Source organism: Globicephala melas, chromosome 2, assembly GCF_963455315.2.
Source record: "Globicephala melas chromosome 2, mGloMel1.2, whole genome shotgun sequence".
Lineage (NCBI taxonomy): Eukaryota > Metazoa > Chordata > Mammalia > Artiodactyla > Delphinidae > Globicephala > Globicephala melas.
The window spans coordinates 100,469,431-100,491,580 of NC_083315.2; the positions used below are offsets into that span (position 1 = coordinate 100,469,431).

The following is a 22,150-nucleotide window of genomic DNA, read 5'->3' on the forward strand; positions in this document are numbered from 1 at the left end:
CTTAACGTCTCTGTGCCTCAGTTTCCTCTTTGTCAAAATGGGGATAATAATAGTATCTGTCCCAAAGCAAAGCTCTCAAAAGAGTGCTTGGCATATAGAAAGCACAAAATAAATATTAACCAATGTTATGATTACAACGCTAGTTATTAGCCAAGTAAAAGCCTCAACGTATAAAGTTCTGATTCAAGTCTGAAGCTGGTTTAAAAAACAACACAACAGGACAAACTACACAAATTTAAGCGATTAGGTGGACTAGTTTCTCATAATCTTTGCCAGTGCTTAACTGGTGATTATTACAGACCTAAATTCTTAGTCTCTCTCTTTTTTTTTTTAATCTCAAAGAAACTGACATAGAAACCTCTGTTTTCAAGGAATTTTACAAGCCACAAGGAAACAAATCAACTCTTTGTTTTCTCCATATTTAAGCCCATTTAAGACCTTGGGAAAAGCCTAGGTACTGTTACAGAACAACTTTTCAGAAAATACAATGAGGTTTTTAAAGTTGCAATCAGCAATTCTTATGCAGTTATGTCAAGTTTTTGTCCTGCTGAACAAAAGGTTATGTGTCAGGGAAGCAAGGACCCGACAGAAAATAAGGAAATACCACAGCCGGGCCTAGGCGGCTCTCGGGAAAACCTGACCTCAAACAGAGCGCCTCAGACGCCGGCGTCCTTCCCCGCTCACTGGGATGCACAAGTCGGCTCCATCCGCAAATAAATAAGTGACAGCAGGTTCCGTCCACGCCTCTCCCGGCCCGGACCCCTCGCGCCCACCCGGGCGGGCTCCTGCGCCCGCCGCCCCGACCCTCCTCGCCGCGGCCGGGTAGGGAGCTCCACGGGAGACCGCGGCCCCGCCGCCCCGACTCCCGACCCCTGACCCCTGCAGCCCTGCGCGGGCCGGGCCGAGCAAAGGCCGCCGCGGGGCCTGCAGGTGGGCCCAGGGCGCGGTCAGGCCCGAGGAGAAGCCTGGCCCCCGCAGGGCAACCGCCGGCGCGAGGATGGCGCAGGCCCGGTTGTCACTTACCGGCGCCTCATGGTACCGCGGCGCCTCCGCCTAGCCCAGGCGCTGACCGACTGCGCCCCGGCAGCCCAGACTATCCCTCAGGTCTCCGGCCGAGCCCACTCTGAGCCATTCAAACGCGGCCGCACGCGCGGCCCGCCGGGATAGCTCCTACTAGGGCGTCTCGGAGGCTCCGCCCAACGCTGCCTCCGCCCCTCTCAGGTTGCGCAGGGGCGCAGGGAGCGGGAGGAGGAGGTGGTGCGGACACAGTGCCCCCTGGCGGACACAGGTACGTATGGAAGTCCTGCTACGATGGGGCAAGTAATACCGCTCGGGGAACTGAGGGTGGATAAGAGTCAAAGAATAACCCTGCGCTAGTCACAGTCTAGTGGGTGAAACCGTGCTTTAAGTGTTGCACCAGGAGGTGCTATATCTGCTATAATCTGCTATAAAAATATGGTGCAGGGATGGGACTTCCCTGGTGGCGCAGTGGTTAGGAATCTGCCTGCCAAGGCAGGGGACACGGGTTTGACCCCTGGTCTAGGAAGATCCCACATGCCGCGGAGCAACTAAGCCCATGCACCATAACTACTGAGCCTGCGCTCTAGAGCCCGCGAGCCACAACTACTGAGCCTGTGTGCCACAACTACTGAAGCCCACTCACCTAGAGCCCGTGCTCCACAACAAGAGAAGCCACCGCAATGAGAATCCCGGGCACTGCAACTAGAGAGAAGAGCCCTGCGCTGCAACGAAGCCCCAACACAGCCAAATAAATAAATAAATTTATTTTTAAAAAATATGGTGCAGGGAGAGACTTATTCATTCACTCCTATTTAAGAGCACTAAGGCAAAATATTTAAAAGGGTAGACTGGAGCTCTGCGACCTCAGGGAAGTCATATAAACTCCCATGAGCTTTGGTTTCCCCACGTGTAAAATGGGGATGTTAATGGTATCTGCCTCATCGTTATGAGGATTACATGAGTTAACACATATAAAATTCTTAGAGGAATGTATCTGGCACATGGTAAGCACTATATAATTGTTAGCTCTTATTTGTTAGTTCCTGATATTTGCCAGACTCTGTTCTGGACTGTTAAGAACACAAGAGGGCTTCCCTGGTGGCGCAGTGGTTGGGAGTCCGCCTGCCAATGCAGGGGACACGGGTTCAAGCCCCAGTCCGGGAAGATCCCACATGCCGCGGAGCGGCTGGGCACGTGAGCCATGGCCGCTGAGCCTGCGCGTCCGGAGCCTGTGCTCCGCAACAGGAGAGGCCACAACAGTGAGAGGCCCGCATACTGCAAAAAAAAACCCAAAAAAACCACAAGAAATATGCATGATGTGGACCCTGTCCCCAGGAAGCAGGCTCAGTTTCTTTGGGATGGTGAACACTAGAGGATGAGGTTAGGGTTGGATCTGTCCCTGACATGCTTTTAATTACTGAGGATAATTCTCTTCATCTTAGTGGAGACAGAGTCTACCCATCTTCACAGGTAAGCTACTGGTCAACATTAACCAAATTGTGACAGGGGCAAGTTTGTCTCTGGTGGGCCTCTCATCCCTTGCAGAAGCCTATCAAGTAGTGCATTTGGTGTAACTGTTGCTCACTGCAAGACTCCACATCCCTGGACTCACTGCTTTAGGCACTCTGTTCAGAACTCCCCAGGGCTACCTAAGTTGGGTTTAACGATATTTTTGCGGGCCCATCATGTGCCAGGCTGACATTGTACCAGGAGATAGCCTGCGGAAGCTCACAGTGGCTTGGACAAACAGGGAAAGAGATCATTCCAATACATTGTGGTGAATGCAATGATAAAAGGTATATCCTAGAGGCTGTGGGAGTTCAGAGCAATGGGAGGCCTGGCAGATAAACTAATCAGAGCTAAAATATCATTAGGTAGTAATAACAATGTATTTTTCCCCTCTAGTAACAAGGTCCTTACTTAATACAAAAAAATTAAGTAATGGTGAAAATTTCAGGCACTACTTTAGATTGATGGGAGAAATTTTTTTTTTTTTGCGGTACGCGGGCTTCTCACTGTTGTGGCCTCTCCCGTTGCGGAGCACAGGCTCCGGACGCGCAGGCTCAGCGGCCATGGCTCACGGGCCTAGCCGCTCCGCAGCATGTGGGATCTTCCCGGACCGGGGCACGAACCCGTGTCCCCTGCATCGGCAGGCGGACTCTCAACCACCGTGCCACCAGGGAAGCCCGGGAGAAATATTTTTAGGATATGTTTTGCATGAGCAATGCCTTTGCGAGCTTCTCAGATTGTACCAAGCACAAGCAGGCACATGCCGCTGTGCGGGGCCATACCTGTCAACAGAGGGGACTGTTGAGAGACTCCAGCAGGGTGAGTGAGTGAAGGGAGCAGAAGCCCTGGGTTCCAGTGGTGTGCAGCGTAGACACTCCCGGAGTATAACTTCCACTAAGTGGGTGTGCTGTTTTAAAGAAAATAAAATTCAACATACATGGGTGAAGTCACTTTCTCTCCAACTATTTCTTCATCACCATTGTCACAAACAGGAATTTCTCGATGACCCACTATACAAAAGGCACTGTGCTGGGCCCTCACCAGAAGAGGGTGAAGAGTGTAAGGAACAGTTCTTACCCTCAAGGAAGGCTGGGTGATGAGGTAAGACAAGTAACAGAGTCCTGGGACTCAGGGAATCTGCTGTGTTAACACAGAAGGATCTCAGCTCAAACAAGGTCCCAGGTTGTCTGAAGGCCAGAGGAGAACCTTGATGTTCTCATTTCTAGAGCTTCTTAGGGCAAGAGTCTCAGGCAGGTTCATCTTCAGACTCTAGTTCTGGGGTTTACAGATCTGGCCCATCGTTCTCATAAGACTGCCAAATGTCAACATAACTTAAGGTGAAAATAAAGAAATTTGCCTTCATATTGCTATTTTTGAAATATATACCATTTTAGTGATGAAATGCAGGTCAGTTGTCTTCATTGATATTTTTCAGTCAATAAAGTTGAATTTTTTTTCCCCGTGGAGCGCAATCAAAAATTTTTTTGTTGTTGTTAAGGGATTAAAAAAGAGTGCATTCCATACATATTTTTATTGTCCCTGCACCACCAGCCCTTCACAGAAAGGTGGTTCCCTGCCAGCCCTCACAGTGGACAGTCTCCAAGGGAGTGCACCCCTCTAGCCATTCCCTCATTGCTTCCTCTGACTGCCTTAGATATTCCTTCCATCTGAGTGAACAGGCAGCTGAATTAGCCTTTCTGCCCTACATTCCCCCTCTCACAGGGGTATGGACATCAGAGATGGTGTGTAGAATAACCCTGACTATAAACACCCATGTGAGAAAAGAACTCTCACGCAAAGTTGTATGTATGCTTCTGAGTGGAGAGTCAGGGAAGGGATCATGCAGGAAGGCTGCAGTCGGGCCTGACAAGCTGGACAGGATTTTGACAGGCAGGGTGTTCCAGACAGACAGGGGAAGTACAAAATAAATTCCAGGACCGCCGTCTATGCGGTTTGAGTGGGGTGGGGAGAGCTCTGGGGAGTAGCAGGAGGAAAGACTGTCACCTGACAGGTTGTGAAGATCTGGAATAATCAAGCAAAGGTGTTTGGGAAGGAAAAAAACTACTAGAAACCATTAAAAGTCTATTACTCACAGACAAGCACTGTCTCCATTTGAACATATGTTTTTTCAGACATTTTACTATGCAAATGTACCTACATTTAAGAAATGAGATCATATCCTTACAACTTTGTAAACTGCATTTTTATGATAAATATCATATTACATAGATCAATCCATATAATATTAATTGAAATGCCAATCACTATAAATGCATATAATAATATAAATGGCAGTTGAAACTTTAAGACACAAAACAACAAGGCATAGGCATTGAGCGGGGAAATGAGAATTAAATCAGTACTTTAGGAGGATTAATCTATCATCAGGATGCAAGATGACTAGTGGGAGGGAGGGAGCCCATGAGCCTTAGGCATGAAAATGTTGTCCTTTGGGCCGGAGGTTCAGGAAGCCAGAGCATTTACTGTGGTGATGCCATTCTCATCCCCTCAGACTGATGCCAGGCCTGGTAGAGGACCGAGCATGAAGAGACGTAAAACACAATAGCTCATCCATTCCATAGCTAACTACATCTACTGCTCAGCCTCAGAGCCTTTGGAAAATTCCAGCTGACTTTGGCAGTCAAAGTGAGAAGTCAATCGCTTTTATTCTGCTCCTCCCTTCCCCACCTTCCTGTGCAGACTGTGGAAGGAAAGGATGGCAGTAGGGAAAGTTTCAGATAAGGCGGTAGCAGTGGAAAGGAGCAAAGCTCACTCCCCGTTTGCAAGATTCATGGTCGTTTCAAATACCACCACGGTACAGATGCCTTGGTGGCGGAAGCAGCAGCAGCTTCCTAGATTTCGTTTGGCAGGTGGAGGGTGGGGGGCTGGGGGGGGACTGTTGAATGGTAGGGGATCCTCCTGTTAAAAACAGTTTGTTTTGGATGCAGCTCTGTGGCACTTCGACAGCTGGAAAGCAGGTGATGGTATTTGTTATAGATTTTCAAATGTGAAGCCAAAGAGACCGTTTCTCTCCTTCCCCAAGTAGATTTCCTGCAATTACATACACTGTCACCTGGAAGATGGTAGGGGGCAGCATGTTAGAGCGGAAAGAACACTAACTTTGGAGCAAGGTTCATCTCTATCAGAAGCCTTGATCACTGCCTTTGGGCCCTTCTACACCATCTTTACCTTAACTGCAGAGGGAGGATAACTATTCTCTTAGGGGATGTTGGGAAACAGGGTAACCTACGTAAAACACTCTTAATAGTATATAGCACACTGATTGTGGCTCTCTCTCTGCAAAATATTCCCCACCCCCAACTTTACCTGTCCAGTGATTTTTCTAAGATAGAGAAGAACACAATTTGGTTGACTACTGCCTTGGAAAAGCAGTCTTGGAACTAGACCAGTTCCAGGAGGGGGGCCAATGCTGTGGAGACAGACTCGCTGTGGTGTCGACAGCCTGGTAATCAGTACAGGGTATCTGAAAGTTATGACCTTTCACAAAACAAGTCCAGTCATGCAGCTGCTTGAGGGTTTGATACTCCGGGGCCCTCATAACAAACAGGCATAGCAGAGAGGAGTTCAAGGGCAGGGTGCAGGCAGGAAGGAAATGAAATGGGCGGGACAACAAGCATTAGAAGCAGGATAATGTCCTTGGGAAGGGGGCTTGAAAGGGCAAAGGAGGTCTACAGCCTCAGGAGACTGGAGCTACAGGAAGATCACTAAGACTGAAGTCCACTTCTTGGAGCCGGACACACGGTCAAAGTACTCTGGCAGTAACAAAATTGAGTCTGACCCTAAACTGGCTATCCAAAATTAGCTGTGTTCTTCAGAACACCCGTTCTGCAAGATGTTGATACATTGAAAAGAGAGGGAAAAAGGGAGAAGAAAAAAAGGCTTCCTTGGCCAAAGAAGTTCAGTAACTGATGGATAAAACAAATATTTCTTTACTGTAGCATTTCTCAGTCTTTAAAATACTAACATTAATTGTGAATCTCTAAAAGAAAGGGAATTCCCTGGTGGTCCAGTGGTTAGGACTCCACACTTTCACTGCCCAGTGCTTGGGTTCAACCCCTGGTGGGGGGAACTAAGATCCCGCAAGCTGCGTGGCGAGGTAGGTAGGTAAGTAAATAAATAAATAAATACAAATAGAAAGATAGAGCAGTGCTGCCCAAACTTACCTAAACTCTGAATCCTTTAAAGGCGAGAGCACACATATTCTACAGAAATAATCTGATCTACAAAGGGTAGCAGGACTAGTTCCAGTCCTGGGAAATGGGGTGTGGCTCCAGTTGTAGGCTGGTTGGGGAGGACTGCGGAAATTGGTGAGTGGCATCGTGGTGGTGCCTCATGATTGTGGCCAGAGCTGGATGAAAGCAACAGAAACTGAACATCTGGCAGAAGTATCAGAGTTTTTTTGAAAACTGAAAGATTCAGCCGGACTTCTTCCTTTGCCTTTTACAAAAATAAAAATATGGCCCTTCATGGAAGAGCGTGTTATAAAACATATGTTAAATAAGTCAAAATATAAATCAAAGAATCTGGGAGAGTCTAAATCAAAATGTCCACGAAAATTATTATTGTTATCACTTTTTTGCATGGTAGGATTCGTTAATTCTTTTTTACTTATTTGTATTTTTTCATTTTATCTAATAAATGTCTTTTTTAATTAAAATAATTTTTAAAAATCACTTTACTGGGCTTCCCTGGTGGCACAGTGGTTAAGAATCCACCTGCCAATACAGGGGATACGGGTTCCAGCCCTGGTCTGGGAAGATGCCACATGCCGCGCACGGAGCAACTAAGTCCATGCGCCACAACTACTAAGCCTGCACTCTAGAGCCCATGAGCCACAACTACTGAACCCGTGTGCCACAACTATCGAAGCCCGTGCACCTAAAGCCCATGCTCTGCAACAAGAAGCCACAGCAATAAGCCCGCGCACCACAACGAAGAGTAGCCACCACTAGCTGCATCTACAGAAAAGCCCGCATGCAGCAATGAAGACCCAATGCAGCCAAAAATAAATAAAATAAATAATTTTTTAACATCACTTTACTAATTTACAGCAATTAGGAAATTAAAATTGTGCAAATGTTTTTGTTTTTTGTTTTTTTTTGGGTTTTTTTTGCGGTACGCAGGCCTCTCACTGTTGTGGCCTCTCCTGTTGAGGTCCAGACATGGAGGCTCAGCGGCCATGGCTCACGGGCCCAGCTGCTCCGCGGCACGTGGGATCTTCCCGGATCGGGGCACGAACCCACGTCCCCTACATCGGCAGGCAGACTCTCAACCACTGCGCCACCAGGGAAGCCCTGTGCAAATGTTTTAAAGTTTAGGATTTGATTTGGCAGCCTTGGCAATATTATTTTAGTATTTGCTATTATTTCCCACTTAAGCTAACCCTGGTTAGCCTAATTCATTTGAATGAGTTCCTCTTTCAGAAGGAAACTTGTATTAGTTTCCTAGGACCATAGTAACAAAGTACCAGAAACTGGGTGGCTTAAAACAACAGAAATACAGTCTCTCACAGTTCTAGAGGCTGGAAAACCAAAACCAAGGTGTTGGCAGGGCCATGATCTTTCTGCAGGTTCTAGGCAAGAATCTTTCTTTCCTTGCCTCTTCCTAGCTTCTGGTGGCTCTGGCAATCGTCATCTTGTAGCTGCAGTAATCCAATCTGCCTCCATTGTCACATGGACTTTTACCCCATGTATCTATCTGTGTGCCCTCTCCTCTGATAAGGATATCAGTTATTGCATTTAGAACCCACTCTAATCCAATATGACCTCATCTAAACTAACTACACCTGCAAAGTTCCTATTTCCAGTTAAGGTCACATCCTGAGGTTCCAGGTGGATGTGAATTTTGGGGGAACACTATATAACTCACTATAAGACTAAAAATAATTTAGTCCACAAACTCTTAAAAGTGTAAATTAGCACATTTTGGAGGGCCTATTTTAACTTATTAATATTGTAACTGTATAACCTCTGTGGTAAGCAATCTTAATTGTACCACTCTCCTACAGAACTGTGCTGACAAATTACCCAGGGATGTTCATAGTAACATTTTTTTTGTAACAGTGACAAATGGGAACAACCTAAATGCCCATCAATTAGGGACTGGTTAACTAAGTTATCGTACATCCATGCCATGTATACCCTGTAGCCTTTAAAAAGAATGAGGTAGATCTGAGTGACAGACATGGAAGACATCCAAGATGGATTAAGTGAAAATACAAGTCAGTGCACAGTGTTTAATATGTTTCCACTTATGTAATAAACTTCTACAAATTAAACAATCCTACATTTATTTTATGTTTTAACGGATGACTACCTTTCAAAAGCACTTCAATAAACACAAAAGGTACTTATTGTTCTCCTTCAAGTCTTCTGAATCCCACTTCATCCTTTTATTAGTCTGCTTGGGCTACCATAACAAAATACCACAGACTGGGTGGCTTTAACAACAGAAATTTAGTTTTTCACAGTTCTGGAGACTGGGAGTCCAAGATCAAGGTGCTGGCTGATTCAGCTCCTGGCGAGACCTCTCTTTCTGGCTGTAGACAGCCACCTTCTCATTGTGTCCTCACATGGCAGAGTGACACAGCAAGTTCTCTTGTGTCTCTTCTTATAAGGACACCAATCCCAGTATGAGAGCCCTACCTTCATGACCTCATCTAACCCTAATTACCCCCCAGAGGTCCCATCTCCAAATACATTGCAGGTTAGGGCTTCAACATATGAATTCTGCGAGGACAATCCTCCTTACAAAAAACTCAGGCTATAAAACAATGCTTTATAACGGAACCAATCGAGGCTTTTTAAAATTAGCACATAAGAAAAAATGCCACAAAGGACCTGGATTAGTCATTCAGATCCTTGGTGTAGAGACAGTTTAGCCCACCTCCAAGACAGCTGAAATTAATCACCAGCATGAATCCAGAGTAACCAAGTTTGAAGAAACATGTTAGGCTATCAGTGATATATCATTATGACTTATGCTATAGTTGTCATTCTTAGCTTTCAATGGGATCTGTGGGAATGGCAATCCTCCCAGCTTCCTAAGCAAGTGCTGGAGGGAAGTGCTATAATGGGAACCTGTGAACTGCAGGTAAAATGTGAATTGCACAACAGTCTTCCTGAAATTAAAAAAAGGTAATTACTAATGAAGAATGGTATTACTAACCAACATCTTTTCCCAGCACCATATTAGTTCATGACACTGCAGAGCCATGAACCAGAAATTGAAAAATTTGTAATCCGCATAGAAATAGTGCAGATACCCAAGAGCTAGCAAGGTAGGATCTTACTAAGATCTTACTAAGAGGTTTGAAAATGCAAACAGACAAAACAGAGGAAGAAGTTTCCTCTTGTTAAAACCCCATTACTGACATGGAATGAACTGCATCATGAATGGTGCAATAGTAAGGTGTTCCTTTTCAGAAGGCAATAATGATAGTAGAGTTAAATAACACAAATAAATGGAGATTGCAATAGAAGTCCATTTTATTTAAGCTGCCAAAAGGATTAGGAGCTTTTAGAGCACGCTGGGGGAACTGGTTGGATGGCTGAGGATAGCCGAATAGATTTATTATAGGGACACTGTAAAATGGCAGAGACCAAAAACTTAAGACATAGCTGTAAAGCTTTTTTTCCTTTAAAGGGATCCATTCTCGCAAATCTGGTCGTGTGAAATAGAAATTTCTTTGTTCAAGTTTCAATCCAAATGCAACTGCTCTGAAGAGAATGGCATGAAGTATTAGAAAGAGTCAGCTTCTCAGACTCCTAAAGAGGTTGGGGGGTCGGGTGGCAGGGGCGGGGAAGATAGTTACAAAAACAAATACCAAAACTGCGCAGGTGGCACAAATTGTAAAAGTCAAACAAGGCAACTCATATGACCTGTGGAATCATGGTTTGCCTTCTCAGTTTCTTTAATTAAAATCATATTTGCTCAAAGCCACAAAGTAAAGGAAGTTTGACATTTATTTTTACAATTTCAGTATTTCTATTATTTTCTAATTCAAGTTTATCCCAGTGGGAGGCATAAAAGGAGGCTCTTAAAAACTAATGATTGCTTAAATTACTTTGTGTAAATTCAAACCTTGTCATTTTAGAGCAACCAAACACTCCAGGTCAGTCCTTGCTGCAAAGGAGAATCACCTGGAGAGCCATACAAAAATACTGATGAACTTGCTCCACCCTAGGCAAATGAATTAGAATCTCTGTGGGTGTGGCCAAGGCATCAGTATTTTTTAAGGGCTCCCAAGATGAGTCTCCTTTGAATCCAGGACAGAACCATTCCACTTCTAGGTTTAGAATCCTGTCATATTATAATTAATAACATTTATATTTCTCTAAATCCAAAAGTGGTACCCGCATAATGCAGAGAATACTAAAAGTATGGGAAAGCACAATTTTAAAAAATGATGTGAAATCCCATTATTCCTTAATGTGTTTATGATTTGTCTTCTTTCTATGAATATACCATATATGAAAGAATAATATGCAAAATATGTATTCCAAAAAAATACATTTTAGAACTAGAAGGTACCCTAAGAAGTTATCTGGTACAAGTCCCTTATTTTATAGATGAAGAAATGTAGGCCAAGAGAGTTCCTACCTCTCTTAGGAGTTCATTTGGAGTCAGGATTAAACTATATGTTTCCCTTTACTTTTCTTACAAAACACATTTTTGTGCAAAAACTTGGATCCTCAAAAGTTTAATTCCAAGAGAAATGCAAATCAAAACTATAATGAGATATCATCTCACACCAGTCAGAATGGCCATCATCAAACAATCTAGAAACAATAAATGCTGGAGAGGGTGTGGAGAAAAGGGAATACTCTTGCACTGCTGGTGAGAATGTGAATTGGTTCAGCCACTATGGAGAACAGTATGGAGGTTCCTTAAAAAACTACAAATAGAACCACCATATGACCCAGCAATCCCACTACTGGGCATATACCCTGAGAAAACCATAATTCAAAAAGAGTCATGTACCAAAATGTTCATTGCAGCTCTATTTACAATAGCCTGGAGATGGAAACAACCTAAGTGCCCATCATCGGATGAATGGATAAAGAAGATGTGGCACATATATACAATGGAATATTACTCAGCCATAAAAAGAAACGACATTGAGCTATTTGTAATGAGGTGGATGGACCTAGAGTCTGTCATACAGAGTGAAGTAAGTCAGAAAGAGAAAGACAAATACCGTATGCTAACACATATATATGGAATTTAAGAAAAAAAAATGTCATGAAGAACCTAGGGGTAAGACAGGAATAAAGACACAGACCTACTGGAGAATGGTCTTGAGGATATGGGGAGGGGGAAGGGTAAGCTGTGACAAAGCGAGAGAGAGGCATGGACATATATACACTACCAAATGTAAGGTAGATAGCTAGTGGGAAGCAGCCGCATAGCACAGGGAGATCAGCTCAGTGCTTTGTGACCACCTAGAGGGGTGGGATAGGGAGGGAGGGAGGGAGATGCAAGAGGGAAGAGATATGGGAACATATGTATATGTGTAACTGATTCACTTTGTTATAAAGCAGAAACTAACACACCATTGTAAAGCAATTATACCCCAATAAAGATGTTAAAAAAACACATTTTTATAGATTTTTAAACCTTAAAAAAAGTTTAATTCCAATCTGAAACTCCATTTCCATAAAGGATCTATTATTTCTAATGATATTCTAACAAACTTTTAAAAATATCAGTCAGATCTTTAAAGAGTGCCTTCTTCTTTCTCTTTAATTCTAGCACATATATAGCAAGTTGCCCTCTGTGTTCTATGGAACATTGATTCCATTGGACATTAACAGATGTGATAGAAAAAAAAAAAAGAAGCTTGTTATTCAGGCAGATTGGGAAACAAAATGAAAGGAGATTATTTACTGAATTATTTCTTGTGGTTTTAATGTTATACCAGTAGCAGCGAGAATCTCTGGGATGTATGTGCAGAATACAATATCTCAAGCTTATCTGACCTTGGAACCTTTCCTCAGTTCAGTCTCAACATCTTCACGTTCTCTGGAACACGTTTTTAGCAAATAACACTATGAAGATTCCTAGAACAAAGGAATAAAAGACCTGGAGTACCCTTGCGACCGAAGAAACTTTGTTATAGCTTAAAAAATTTTATAGCAAGTAGGAGAGTACTTTATAAGGGAAGGAATATATGATTTGAATGACAGTGACAGCAACATCGGTTATAAAAGGGAAAAAAACAGTAAACAACTTAAAAACCCAATGATAGGTTTAATTATGATATAGGTATATACAGTTGAATACAAAACCCGATCACCACGAATAATGTTGGAGATTAATGACATTAAAAAACACGTCATGCACTTGTGGCGAGCACTCTATTCAACCTCAGGACAAGCCTCGAAAGCAGGTACATATGGAAAGGTCTGAAACACAAAGAATCTAACTTGCCCCAAATCACGCAATTAAGTAACGAAGCCAGAATTCAAACGGAGACCGTCTGAATCTTGAGCCCAAGAGCCTTAACATGCCCACACTGCCTCCTAGGTTTGCTGCGGAGCAGGGACAGAACTATCTACGTCGCAGGATTCCTGTGAGAATTGAATGAAATAATAGACATAAAGTTCCTGGTACACGGTGGACATTCAACACCCAGAAGCTACTAAATAACTCGCTCAAGGTCACACAATCCGTGGTGAAGCCAGGATTTAAATAGATTATTTGAATCTTGTGCTCCCGGGAACGGGTAAGAGCTCCAGACGCTTTTCAGGGCTTCAACCCCTAATGGAGAGTCAGTATGGACTTCCCTTTGTCCCATAAAACGCACCTCAGAGGTGAGGGAACACCCTGCAGGCCTTCTTCAGAAAGGAGGGAAGGCGCGGAAGACGCTTTAGGCACCTTTACATTCTTTTTTTTCCCTCCCACCTTCTGTAGCTCCGACCACACCCTTCGGTCAGCCGCCTGACAATTTCCGGGACGGAAGTGACGTCTATAGTTACGCGCCGGATGTGGACTTGCAGAGTGAGCCCCAGAAGTCGCGGACGCTGTTGGGCTTGAGGCCTGGCTGAAGTTTGGTCGGGAGCTCTGCAGCTTTGGGAGGCGGCCGTTGCCATGACGGCCCAGGGGAGCCTGGTGGCCAACCGAGGCCGGCGCTTCAAGTGGGCGATTGAGCTGAGCGGACCTGGAGGAGGCAGCAGGTGAGGTGCCTGGGCAAAGTTCGACGTCAGAGTTCCCACCCCAGCACTACCCCAGAGGAATAGGACCTGAACCCTCAGGCCCAACTCCCTGAAAAGGATGGGTGGCCCAGAAACGACTCCTGGGGAGCTAGCGGCTTCTTTGCCATAGAGGTTTCTATGACCAAAGGATGCTTATTTCATTCCTCCCTACAGGCAAGGGTCTGACGAACCCACGAGAGAGCTGGTCTAATGTGGGTAGATGCATCTGAGGATGTTTATTCCTGTGATTCGAACGGGAAATGTGGAATATGAAGTGTGGAAGGCTGCAACCTTAGTTTCTTGGTTTTGGTCTCTAGGAGCCGAAGTGACCGGGGCGGTGGCCAGGGAGACTCGCTGTACCCAGTTGGTTACTTGGACAAGCAAGTGCCTGATACCAGCGTGCAAGAGACAGACCGGATCCTAGTGGAGAAGGTACAGAGGTATAGATGTCACTATAGTCCTTGGGCCAGTCCTGACCTACACACCCACCCTCTCCCACGCAGCACATGAATGTCTTACTGTAGATGGCCCTTATCCCGAATATTTGATAGCTAAACCGCTTGAGATTAGTGTTACATTAGTTGACATATCAGATCCAAAAGTGCTCAATGATTGTAAAAATAAAAGACGTTTGAACATAAGATATAAGGAAGTAGGTTGAAAATTAGCTACTGGTAGCAATGCGTTCCAGTTCCAGTCATCTTTTTCTACTGGAGTTCCCTTATACCACACAACCAACCTGTCAGAACAGTCCGTTGCTTTTACCTTCAAAATAGATTTAAAATCTTAATTCTTATTGCTGTAATCTATCATCCTGGTCTAAGCCACTTCATCTTCTACCATTTTCCCCTTTGTTCACTCCTATAGTCAGAACGGCCTCCTTGCTGCTCCTTAAATATGCCAGGCAAGCTTCTATTTCAGGCTTTTTGTACTTGTTCTTTCCTTTTCCCCCAGATACCTTTATGATTTGCTGTCTCATCTCCTTTCAGTCTCTCACATGTTACCTTCTTAGTGAAGTCTACCCTCATGGCACTCCCTATCTTTTCTTACTTTATATTTCTCCATTTCATTCATATATATTTCTCCATATCATTCATATATAGTTTACTTATTTTATTATCTCTCTTTTCACTCTTGTAAGCTCCATGAGAGCAAGATTTTGTCTCCCAAGTCCCTCGAACAGTGCCTGGCACTTTCCTCTCAGCCTTAATATTGTTCAATATTAAATGAACTTTGATTCATGAAATGCAGTGATTTTCACAACATGAAAATGACAGAGCTGTTGTCAGTGATTTTCTTGATAAGTGTCCTGTTATTTTTCATCTTGGTACATCAAAGCATAATATGAATAATAAATACATGATAGGTATTACTAAAATGGCGTGATTTTAAAGGCAGATTATTATAAAATATGTATTTTAGAGCAATTCTGTTGTATGGATGATTTGATATTTAAACTCTCAGATAGGGACTTCCCTGGTGGTTCAGTGGTAAAGACTCCATGCTTCCAAAGCAGGGGGCACAGGTTTGATCCCTGGTCAGGGAACTAAGATCCCACATGCTGCTCCGCAGGGCCAGAAAATTTAAAAAAAACAAGAATTCTATAAATAAACTCTCACATAAGTGATCTGTGTAAATGACAGATAAGGGAACTGTTTACACATGGCCATTTATTCCTTTATGTGAATAAACCCAAATGGACAGGGGTATATTATTCTGTTTATATAGATAGATTTACTTTAAATATTTTGTTTAGGATTTTTTTTTTTTGGCTGTGTTGGGTCTTGGTTGCTGTGCACGGGCTTTCTCTAGTTGCAGCGGGGGGGGCTACTCTTCATTATGGCACGCAGGCATCTCATCATGGTGGCTTCTCTCATTGTGGAGCACAGGCTCTAGGCATGCGGGCTTCAGTAGTTGCGGCACGTGGGCTCAGTAGTTGTGGCTCACGGGCTCTAGAGCACAGGCTCAGTAGTTGTGGCGCATGAGCTTAGTTGTTCTGTGGCATGTGGGATCTTCCCGGACCAGGGCTCGAACCCGTGTCTTCTGCATTGGCAGGCGGATTCTTAACCACTGTGCCACCAGGGAAGCCCCTAGGATTTTTGCATTTAGGTTCATGAGTGATACTGGTCTGTAAACTTTTCTCATAATGTCATTGGCAGGTTTTGGTATTTATGAGGCCCCATATTACAGTAATGAATTCATTTTTTCTTCTCTGAGTTTGTATAAGATTGGCTTTATTTTTTCCTTAAATGTTAAGAATTTGCCAAGGGATACCATTTGGGCTTAATTATAGAGTTTCTTAAAGTTATAAGACTATTTAAATTTCCAACTTCTTATGCCATTTAGGTAAGTTGTTATTTTTTCTAGGAATTTAGCCATTTCCCCCAAATTCATAATATTGATCACTTTAATATGTGGAAGACCTATAGAGATGTCCCTTTTTTCATTCTTGCTGTTGAATATTTTGCTTTTTATTCATCAGGCTCACCAGTATTTTCTTAATCTTTTCGAAAAAACCTTTGGCTTTGTTGATTTTAAGAAAATTTCATTAATTTCTGCTCTCATTTTGATTTCCTTCCTTTCCATTTCCTTGGGTTTAATTTATTCTTTTTCTTACTTCTTGAAATAGATGGTTACTTTTATTTAGTCTTCTAATATGTATTTAAGGGTGTAAATTTCTCAAAGCTCTGTGTCCCAGTTTTAATATATGGTATTTGTTATCAGTTAACTATTTGTTTTCCACTGAAATTTCTTCTTTGATTAGTGGATTATTTAGAGCACATTTTTTCACTCTAACACATAGGGGATTTTCTAGTTATCCTTTTGTTATTGATTCCTAGCTTAATTGCATTATAATCAAAGAATATGCTTTGTATGATTGGAGTTCTTTGAGAGTTATTGACACTTTCTCCACGGCTCAGTAAGTTGTCAGTTTTTGTAAATGTCCTATGTGTGTTTGAAAAGAATGTGATTTCTGCACCTGTTGGGTGCAGTGTTCTATTTGTCAATTGGGTTAATAATATCATTCAGATCTTTTATATCTGGATTTCTCTGTTTGTTCTATTAGTTATTGAGGTATGCTAATCTACCACTATGTGGATTTATGTAGTTCTTCAGTTGTAGATGGGCCAGTGATAGATGCAGAAGTATAAGAACAAAAATAGGGAAGTCTCCTCTTTACCACAAGTCTTGGGGAAAAATGGTATTTGGGAAACCCATGGGGAAAAACAGAAATGGTGAAGATGCCTTATCTTTAGAAGAGCAAGCTTCCTGTGGCAAAGTGGGAGAAGGGCAGAGGTGGTGGAATTGAGGAGTCAGCTCACTCAGAAGCACGAAGTCGGGAATTGTGTTCATTTGACTTTAACGCCAGTGATAGAACGTAGGACTGAGGATAGTGATCAGAGGTTAAAACTGTGTTTGTTTTAGCGCTGCTGGGACATTGCCTTGGGTCCCCTGAAACAGATTCCCATGAACCTCTTCATCATGTACATGGCAGGCAATACTATCTCCATCTTCCCTACTATGATGGTGTGTATGATGGCTTGGCGACCCATTCAAGCACTTATGGCCATTTCAGCCAGTAAGTATTCTTGAAATAATAATCCTCCTTAAGCTTTAAGAATCAAAGGCAAATTCTTCGGCAGAACCCATTACGGGAAGTCTTTGGCACAGCTAGCTCTTGGCTAGTTGCAGTAGGAGTGTGTGCAGGGTGGTGATGGCAGTGGTGGTGGCATGGAGGAGGAAATGGTGCTTGTGGGTTTTTGTTCACCTTTAATGGTTCTGTTTGTACTCTTACTATGGGACTGGACTGTCTGTGTTATATATATTAATATATGGCCTGATTCGTATTGGAAAAAAAAAAAGTTTTTTTGGTTTTTGACACTTTCTGTTACCCCAACAGCTTTCAAGATGCTAGAAAGTTCAAGCCAGAAGTTTCTTCAGGGTTTGGTGTATCTCATTGGGAACCTTATGGGTTTGGCATTGGCTGTTTATAAATGCCAGTCAATGGGACTCTTGCCTACACATGCATCAGATTGGTTAGCCTTCATTGAGCCCCCTGAGGTAAGGCAAAAGGAAAGTTAAATTTGGGGCAGATGTAATGTACAGTAAATAGTTGATCCATTTGATGGTGGGGGATCACAGTTGCTCTTAGAGCTCATTTCTTAAGAAATAAGATCCATTAGGAGTTTGGAAATTGTTATATTTTAAAGATAAAGCAAAGTAGAGCTTATGATTAAAGTATTAAGTACTTGATTCAGTAAGTTATTTCAGTTATTTCTCATTCACCATTAACTTATTCATTTTTTCTTTTTTCAGAGGATGGAGTTCAGTGGAGGAGGACTGCTTTTGTGAACCTGAGAAAGAAGCACGTGGTGCCTATGTATCTGGAGCTCATTTACAGCCGCCTTCATGCCCAGTGGCTCCTCCTCAGCATACCAACCTTTAACATTATCACTCACTGAAAAGGACCAAAAGGTCTCTTTTCTCCATGGTGAAGAGACAGATCCTAGAAAGACAATGTACATATCACTACAAACACAAAAAAACTATACCACAACTCTTGACTGAAAATAAGGTAGAAAACTTTATTTATGTTTCCAGTAGAGAGCAAAACAACAAATGAAACCATAACTCTGTAAACAAAAGAGTGGTTGCTGATAAATCAAGAGCTACAGCAGCATCTCCTTTTAATAAATTAAATGGTTGAGAACAGTGCTTTAAAAAAAAGTTGCACAAGTTTCCCTTAAATCTATCCTCCTTGATATATTTCACTTCTATTTAACACAAGCTGGGACATAAAAATTCTGTTGGAGATACTAGAGAAATGTGAGAAACTAATGCTGAATTCAGATTATACATGATGAAAAGAAAAATAAACCAGACCAAAACACATAAAATGCTTACAGTGTAATTGCTACTTTAATATCCACAAAAATGGATTTTTAACATGTTTCGGGAGAATGAGGATTCGCGGGATCTCAGGGGCCACAGGAATCTGAGGCAACGGAAGATACAAAGTAGTGGTCTTTGCCCTGCCAAAAGGAACTTGGCACCTGTCAGACAGATGCTGCAACTCAAACTTAAGCTTTTAAGATAGCTATAAAAGGCAGAGGGCCAGCAGTTGGAAAATGAATATTGTCATAACCTGCCCTGGTAAAGTCATAGCTAAGACTTAAAAGCTGGATCTCTTCAAAAGGCAGGAGGAGGTCTTTCCTTTGTCTTCCTGCATGAAACACAAAGCCCCTTCCCCTAAGGTGCATTCTCTCATCAAGTTTTCGGTATTGCTTTATTTGCAGTGATTAAAAGAGACAAGACAGTTTGCAGACAACATAAGCAACACATAGACATGAAATGCTCTAGAAAGAGATGAGTTTAAATCTGGCCTAATAACCACTTCCCCATGTAACAGTGATTGTGTTTTAGGGCCTAAAGTAGGGGCTATATTAGTAGCCACTAATTCCATTATCCCTTTAAAGGATTCTTACAGAGCTCCAGCCACAAAAAGCTCTTCTAAAACTAACCTTACTTTCTGTCCATTTGGCCAGAGGTTTTGTGTAAATGTAAAGGAGTTCCTGGGCAAGCTGACCTTTAGAGCATGGGTCTTTAATAGCTTGGGTCCTAGGGTACCTGTTCCACTACTGCTGGACTCAACTTAGCAATGGAGTGTTGCAATGAAAGTTGTAAACAATGCTTCTACCCTCTGCAGGAAGCAGCAGAAAAAAAAGACTTAAAAGATCTTGTCTGCTTTGCTACCTGACTGGGCTGGGACACTGAGAGAAGAGCAAAGGGAATAAACCAAAATGACTCAGTTTCTTAAGCCATATTGAAGGGTTTTTCTCCTCTGTCCATAAGGGTCAGATGAATAGTCTGCAGACTATGGAGCAAGTCAGCTTGCTCCATATCCTACTGGTAATGAAAGAGTGGTACTATTTATCATTAATAAAATGAAATTCAAAAGCAGACATGAATACAGGCAAGATAGTTTCTTGGAATACCCTATCTATCCTGTACAATAAATGAAGATTTCACATATATGAAATTACCACTCAGTCACACAGGGCAGTTTCCCTATGCTCGAAAAGCAGGTGTTTTGTGATCATTAAGTTAGCAAATAAAAAGCTAAGCTTGCAGAAGCATTTCCTTGACACATTTAGAGCTTTCTGAAAACAAAACTGAAATAGAAGACTGTTACCTTGGATAATCTCTTAGTTCAGATCCAAGTTTCTGCAGTCAAAATGAATAAAATTGAAAGGGAAAAAAAAATGCTCATACTTAGTGCTGAGCTGCATGCCCTCAAGTCTTCATTATGGCTGGCTTTGGGAATGAGTCCACAGGTTTCCTAACGAAATAAGTTTCTTGAAACAGGCCAATGCCAATTGCATGCCACTTCAGTGAAGTAGGTAAGAAGAGTAGCAGCAGCTCAGTAACTTTGGCACTATGGAAGGAGTATGGCTATAAACTTCGAATTCCACTGCTGGATTCTCCCTTTGAAGGATAATCCAAAGGTTTTAGCAAAGGATTTTAGCCAGTCTTCCTAGTGTGTTTGTTCTTATGATTTTTGATCTGTGCCTATAACCCAGAGGGCATAAAAGGGAGAAGGAAAGGAGAACCTATTGGTTAGTATGCATCATCATCTGCATTTCTCAGATAACAGCTTATATATTTTGCCCATGTCTCATAGGTAACCACAGACTGCATTTATGTAAATCTTGATAGCTACCTTTTGGAGTTCGCTTAGTTTGTCCATTTGCAAAGAACCTGAAAGAAATAATTTTTACTCAACCTTTTAAAAAACAGTTTCCGTGGTAACAGTGCCTGTATTATAATCCTAACCACAGGATGGGTTTGAGAAACAGCTGAAATATACAACACAGTATGTGTACTTAAACATATTTTGGGGGAATTTTATTTTGGAGGAAGTAGGGGCTGCAGTTTCATGTTTCCGTTTTTATATATTAGTACCCTAATATAAAATTAGAGTCCTGGAGAGCAGTGGATACACTGACGAAAATTGTCATCTTGGCTTGCCACGGATGTCTCCACAAAGATGTTAGCTCCCTGTGTACTTGGCCATGAATTCTTTAGTATGATGAGGCTGTGTCTCTCTGGCTGTTACCCCCATGGTGTCATCATTGAATCATGACTTCTGAGACTCATCTTTAATGTTAGACGTGTACTTTTGTCTTCAGTTGAATTTCTAGCATCCCTTTTGCCAATTCATTTTATTGGTTTAGCTTGTTAATTCTAACTTGCCTTTATCTGGTACAGGCATGGCTTGTAGGACTTGAGCATTGTTCTGAGGTTGAGGGAATATCTGCTTCTTTAAGGATAGCAGGTCATATGGTAGCAAAGAGCAGATCTGTTTGTACTTTTCTGCACAAGTACTTGAGGCTCAGCTCATTAAGAGTTCAGCGTGATGTACACAGAACACAGGTCTCTAGTTGATGGGAGTGGTAGTAAAGAGCTGGCACTTCCACGGAGGTTGGAAGCCTTTTTGGAAAGGTGAGGCCCAGCAGAGTCATTCGGGGTAGATTATGAATAAATGGTGATCACTTCACTGCCACCACCTCGGACAAGAAGGACTCGCTCTAGTCCTTCAGTGAGCACTTCTAGGAACTCCATGTCTTCAGAATTTGTCAAGGAGACAAATAGGCAGAAGAGCACAATTTAAAACCTGGCATCATGATAATCTGAGTTTATCTGACTACAAAGCTGCAAAATCAACATGCTTGTTTTAATTATTATATATTCAGAACTGGAGAAGTCTGAACTCTGGATTCAATCGAACTCTGAAGTAATCTGGGGATCTAGCCTCTTTGCATAAATAATACAAGACTCTCTCCCATTTGTTAGATTTTTTTTCTAAATGTTATTTTAAAATGGGGGAAACCCAGAAGTAATGTGTTACTACTATATAGCAAATAAGGCAGAAAGAAGAAAAAGCCACAACAGGGCAGCCTGTAAGATTCCAGGAGAGAATCCCAGTAATTTCCAAGTGAACCTGCTCAAGTTAGATTTTTTCTGCCAGTTTCTTTTTCTTTTTTTCTTCAAATATAGTTGATTTACGCGTTGTTTTCTTTTAACCTCTTTTCCTTAATGGTACTGGTGGGAATGGACCAGTCTGTGCCATTGCAGTGCTGAAGGGGTCCCATAAAAACAATCCTGGAATTAGGGTATGAAGAAGAACCTTATCTTTCCCCCTCAGAGGGAACTTCCACTTCAACTGCCTCTCCCCTAACTCCATGCAAAAGAGAGAGGCTTTGCAAACTGGGAAGAGCCTGGAAAGGAGAAGGGCTGTGGGTGTTCCATCTCTAGGACTGTCAGAAAGGGTTCTATACACTGAATGTTGAAAGTCATGTTGCAAATATGCCACCTAAAAAGTCTCTTTAGGGTTCAGAGAGAAC

The 22,150-nt window shown here is 42.5% G+C and overlaps 3 protein-coding genes across 11 annotated transcripts in view; 1 reads left to right on the plus strand and 2 right to left on the minus strand.

Annotated features, from left to right (window-relative positions):
* Positions 1-13,489, minus strand: part of KATNBL1 (katanin regulatory subunit B1 like 1) — a 63,150-nt gene extending 49,661 nt beyond the window's left edge. Inside the window, exons 1-3 of one of the 5 annotated variants that reach the window (XM_060294521.1) lie at positions 13,358-13,489; positions 12,531-12,611; positions 3,312-3,436 (exon numbers count right to left, since the gene is read on the minus strand). The gene's annotated coding sequence lies outside the window, so the exon portion shown is untranslated. Of the gene's footprint in view, positions 1-1,023; positions 1,190-3,311; positions 3,437-12,530; positions 12,612-13,357 lie in introns of those variants that run through there. The other 4 variants (XM_060294523.1, XM_060294522.1, XM_060294524.1 and 1 more) reach the window with 4 other exon arrangements.
* A 47-nt stretch (positions 13,490-13,536) lies between these two features.
* Positions 13,537-18,656, plus strand: EMC4 (ER membrane protein complex subunit 4). 2 transcript variants are annotated; one of them, XM_030844232.3, is made up of 5 exons: positions 13,537-13,727; positions 14,063-14,177; positions 17,172-17,325; positions 17,647-17,807; positions 18,063-18,655. In XM_030844232.3, the coding sequence occupies exons 1-5, from the start codon at positions 13,642-13,644 to the stop codon at positions 18,096-18,098; spliced, it is 552 nt and encodes a 183-aa protein (XP_030700092.1). In that variant the 5' UTR covers positions 13,537-13,641; the 3' UTR covers positions 18,099-18,655. The 2 variants fall into 2 exon arrangements, with proteins under 2 accessions (XP_030700092.1, XP_030700093.1); XM_030844233.2 differs by lacking the exon at positions 17,647-17,807 and having other exon boundaries at positions 18,063-18,656.
* The window catches only part of SLC12A6 (solute carrier family 12 member 6), an 88,588-nt gene continuing 84,744 nt past the window's right edge, over positions 18,307-22,150 (minus strand). For all 4 annotated transcript variants that reach the window (XM_060294525.1, XM_060294526.1, XM_030844222.2 and 1 more), the window contains one exon: positions 18,307-21,370. In XM_060294525.1, the coding sequence (XP_060150508.1) occupies positions 21,279-21,370 (92 nt within the window). In that variant the 3' untranslated portion in view covers positions 18,307-21,278. The remainder of the gene's footprint in view (positions 21,371-22,150) is intronic.

Bases quoted from the DNA above. Each gene is read 5' to 3' on its own strand.
- EMC4 (XM_030844232.3), top strand. From the start codon at position 13,642: ATGACGGCCCAGGGGAGCCTGGTGGCCAACCGAGGCCGGCGCTTCAAG. The intron at 13,728-14,062 runs GTGAGGTGCCTG...TTTGGTCTCTAG, and splicing joins GGACCTGGAGGAGGCAGCAG to GAGCCGAAGTGACCGGGGCG. The intron at 14,178-17,171 runs GTACAGAGGTAT...TGTTTGTTTTAG, and splicing joins ACCGGATCCTAGTGGAGAAG to CGCTGCTGGGACATTGCCTT.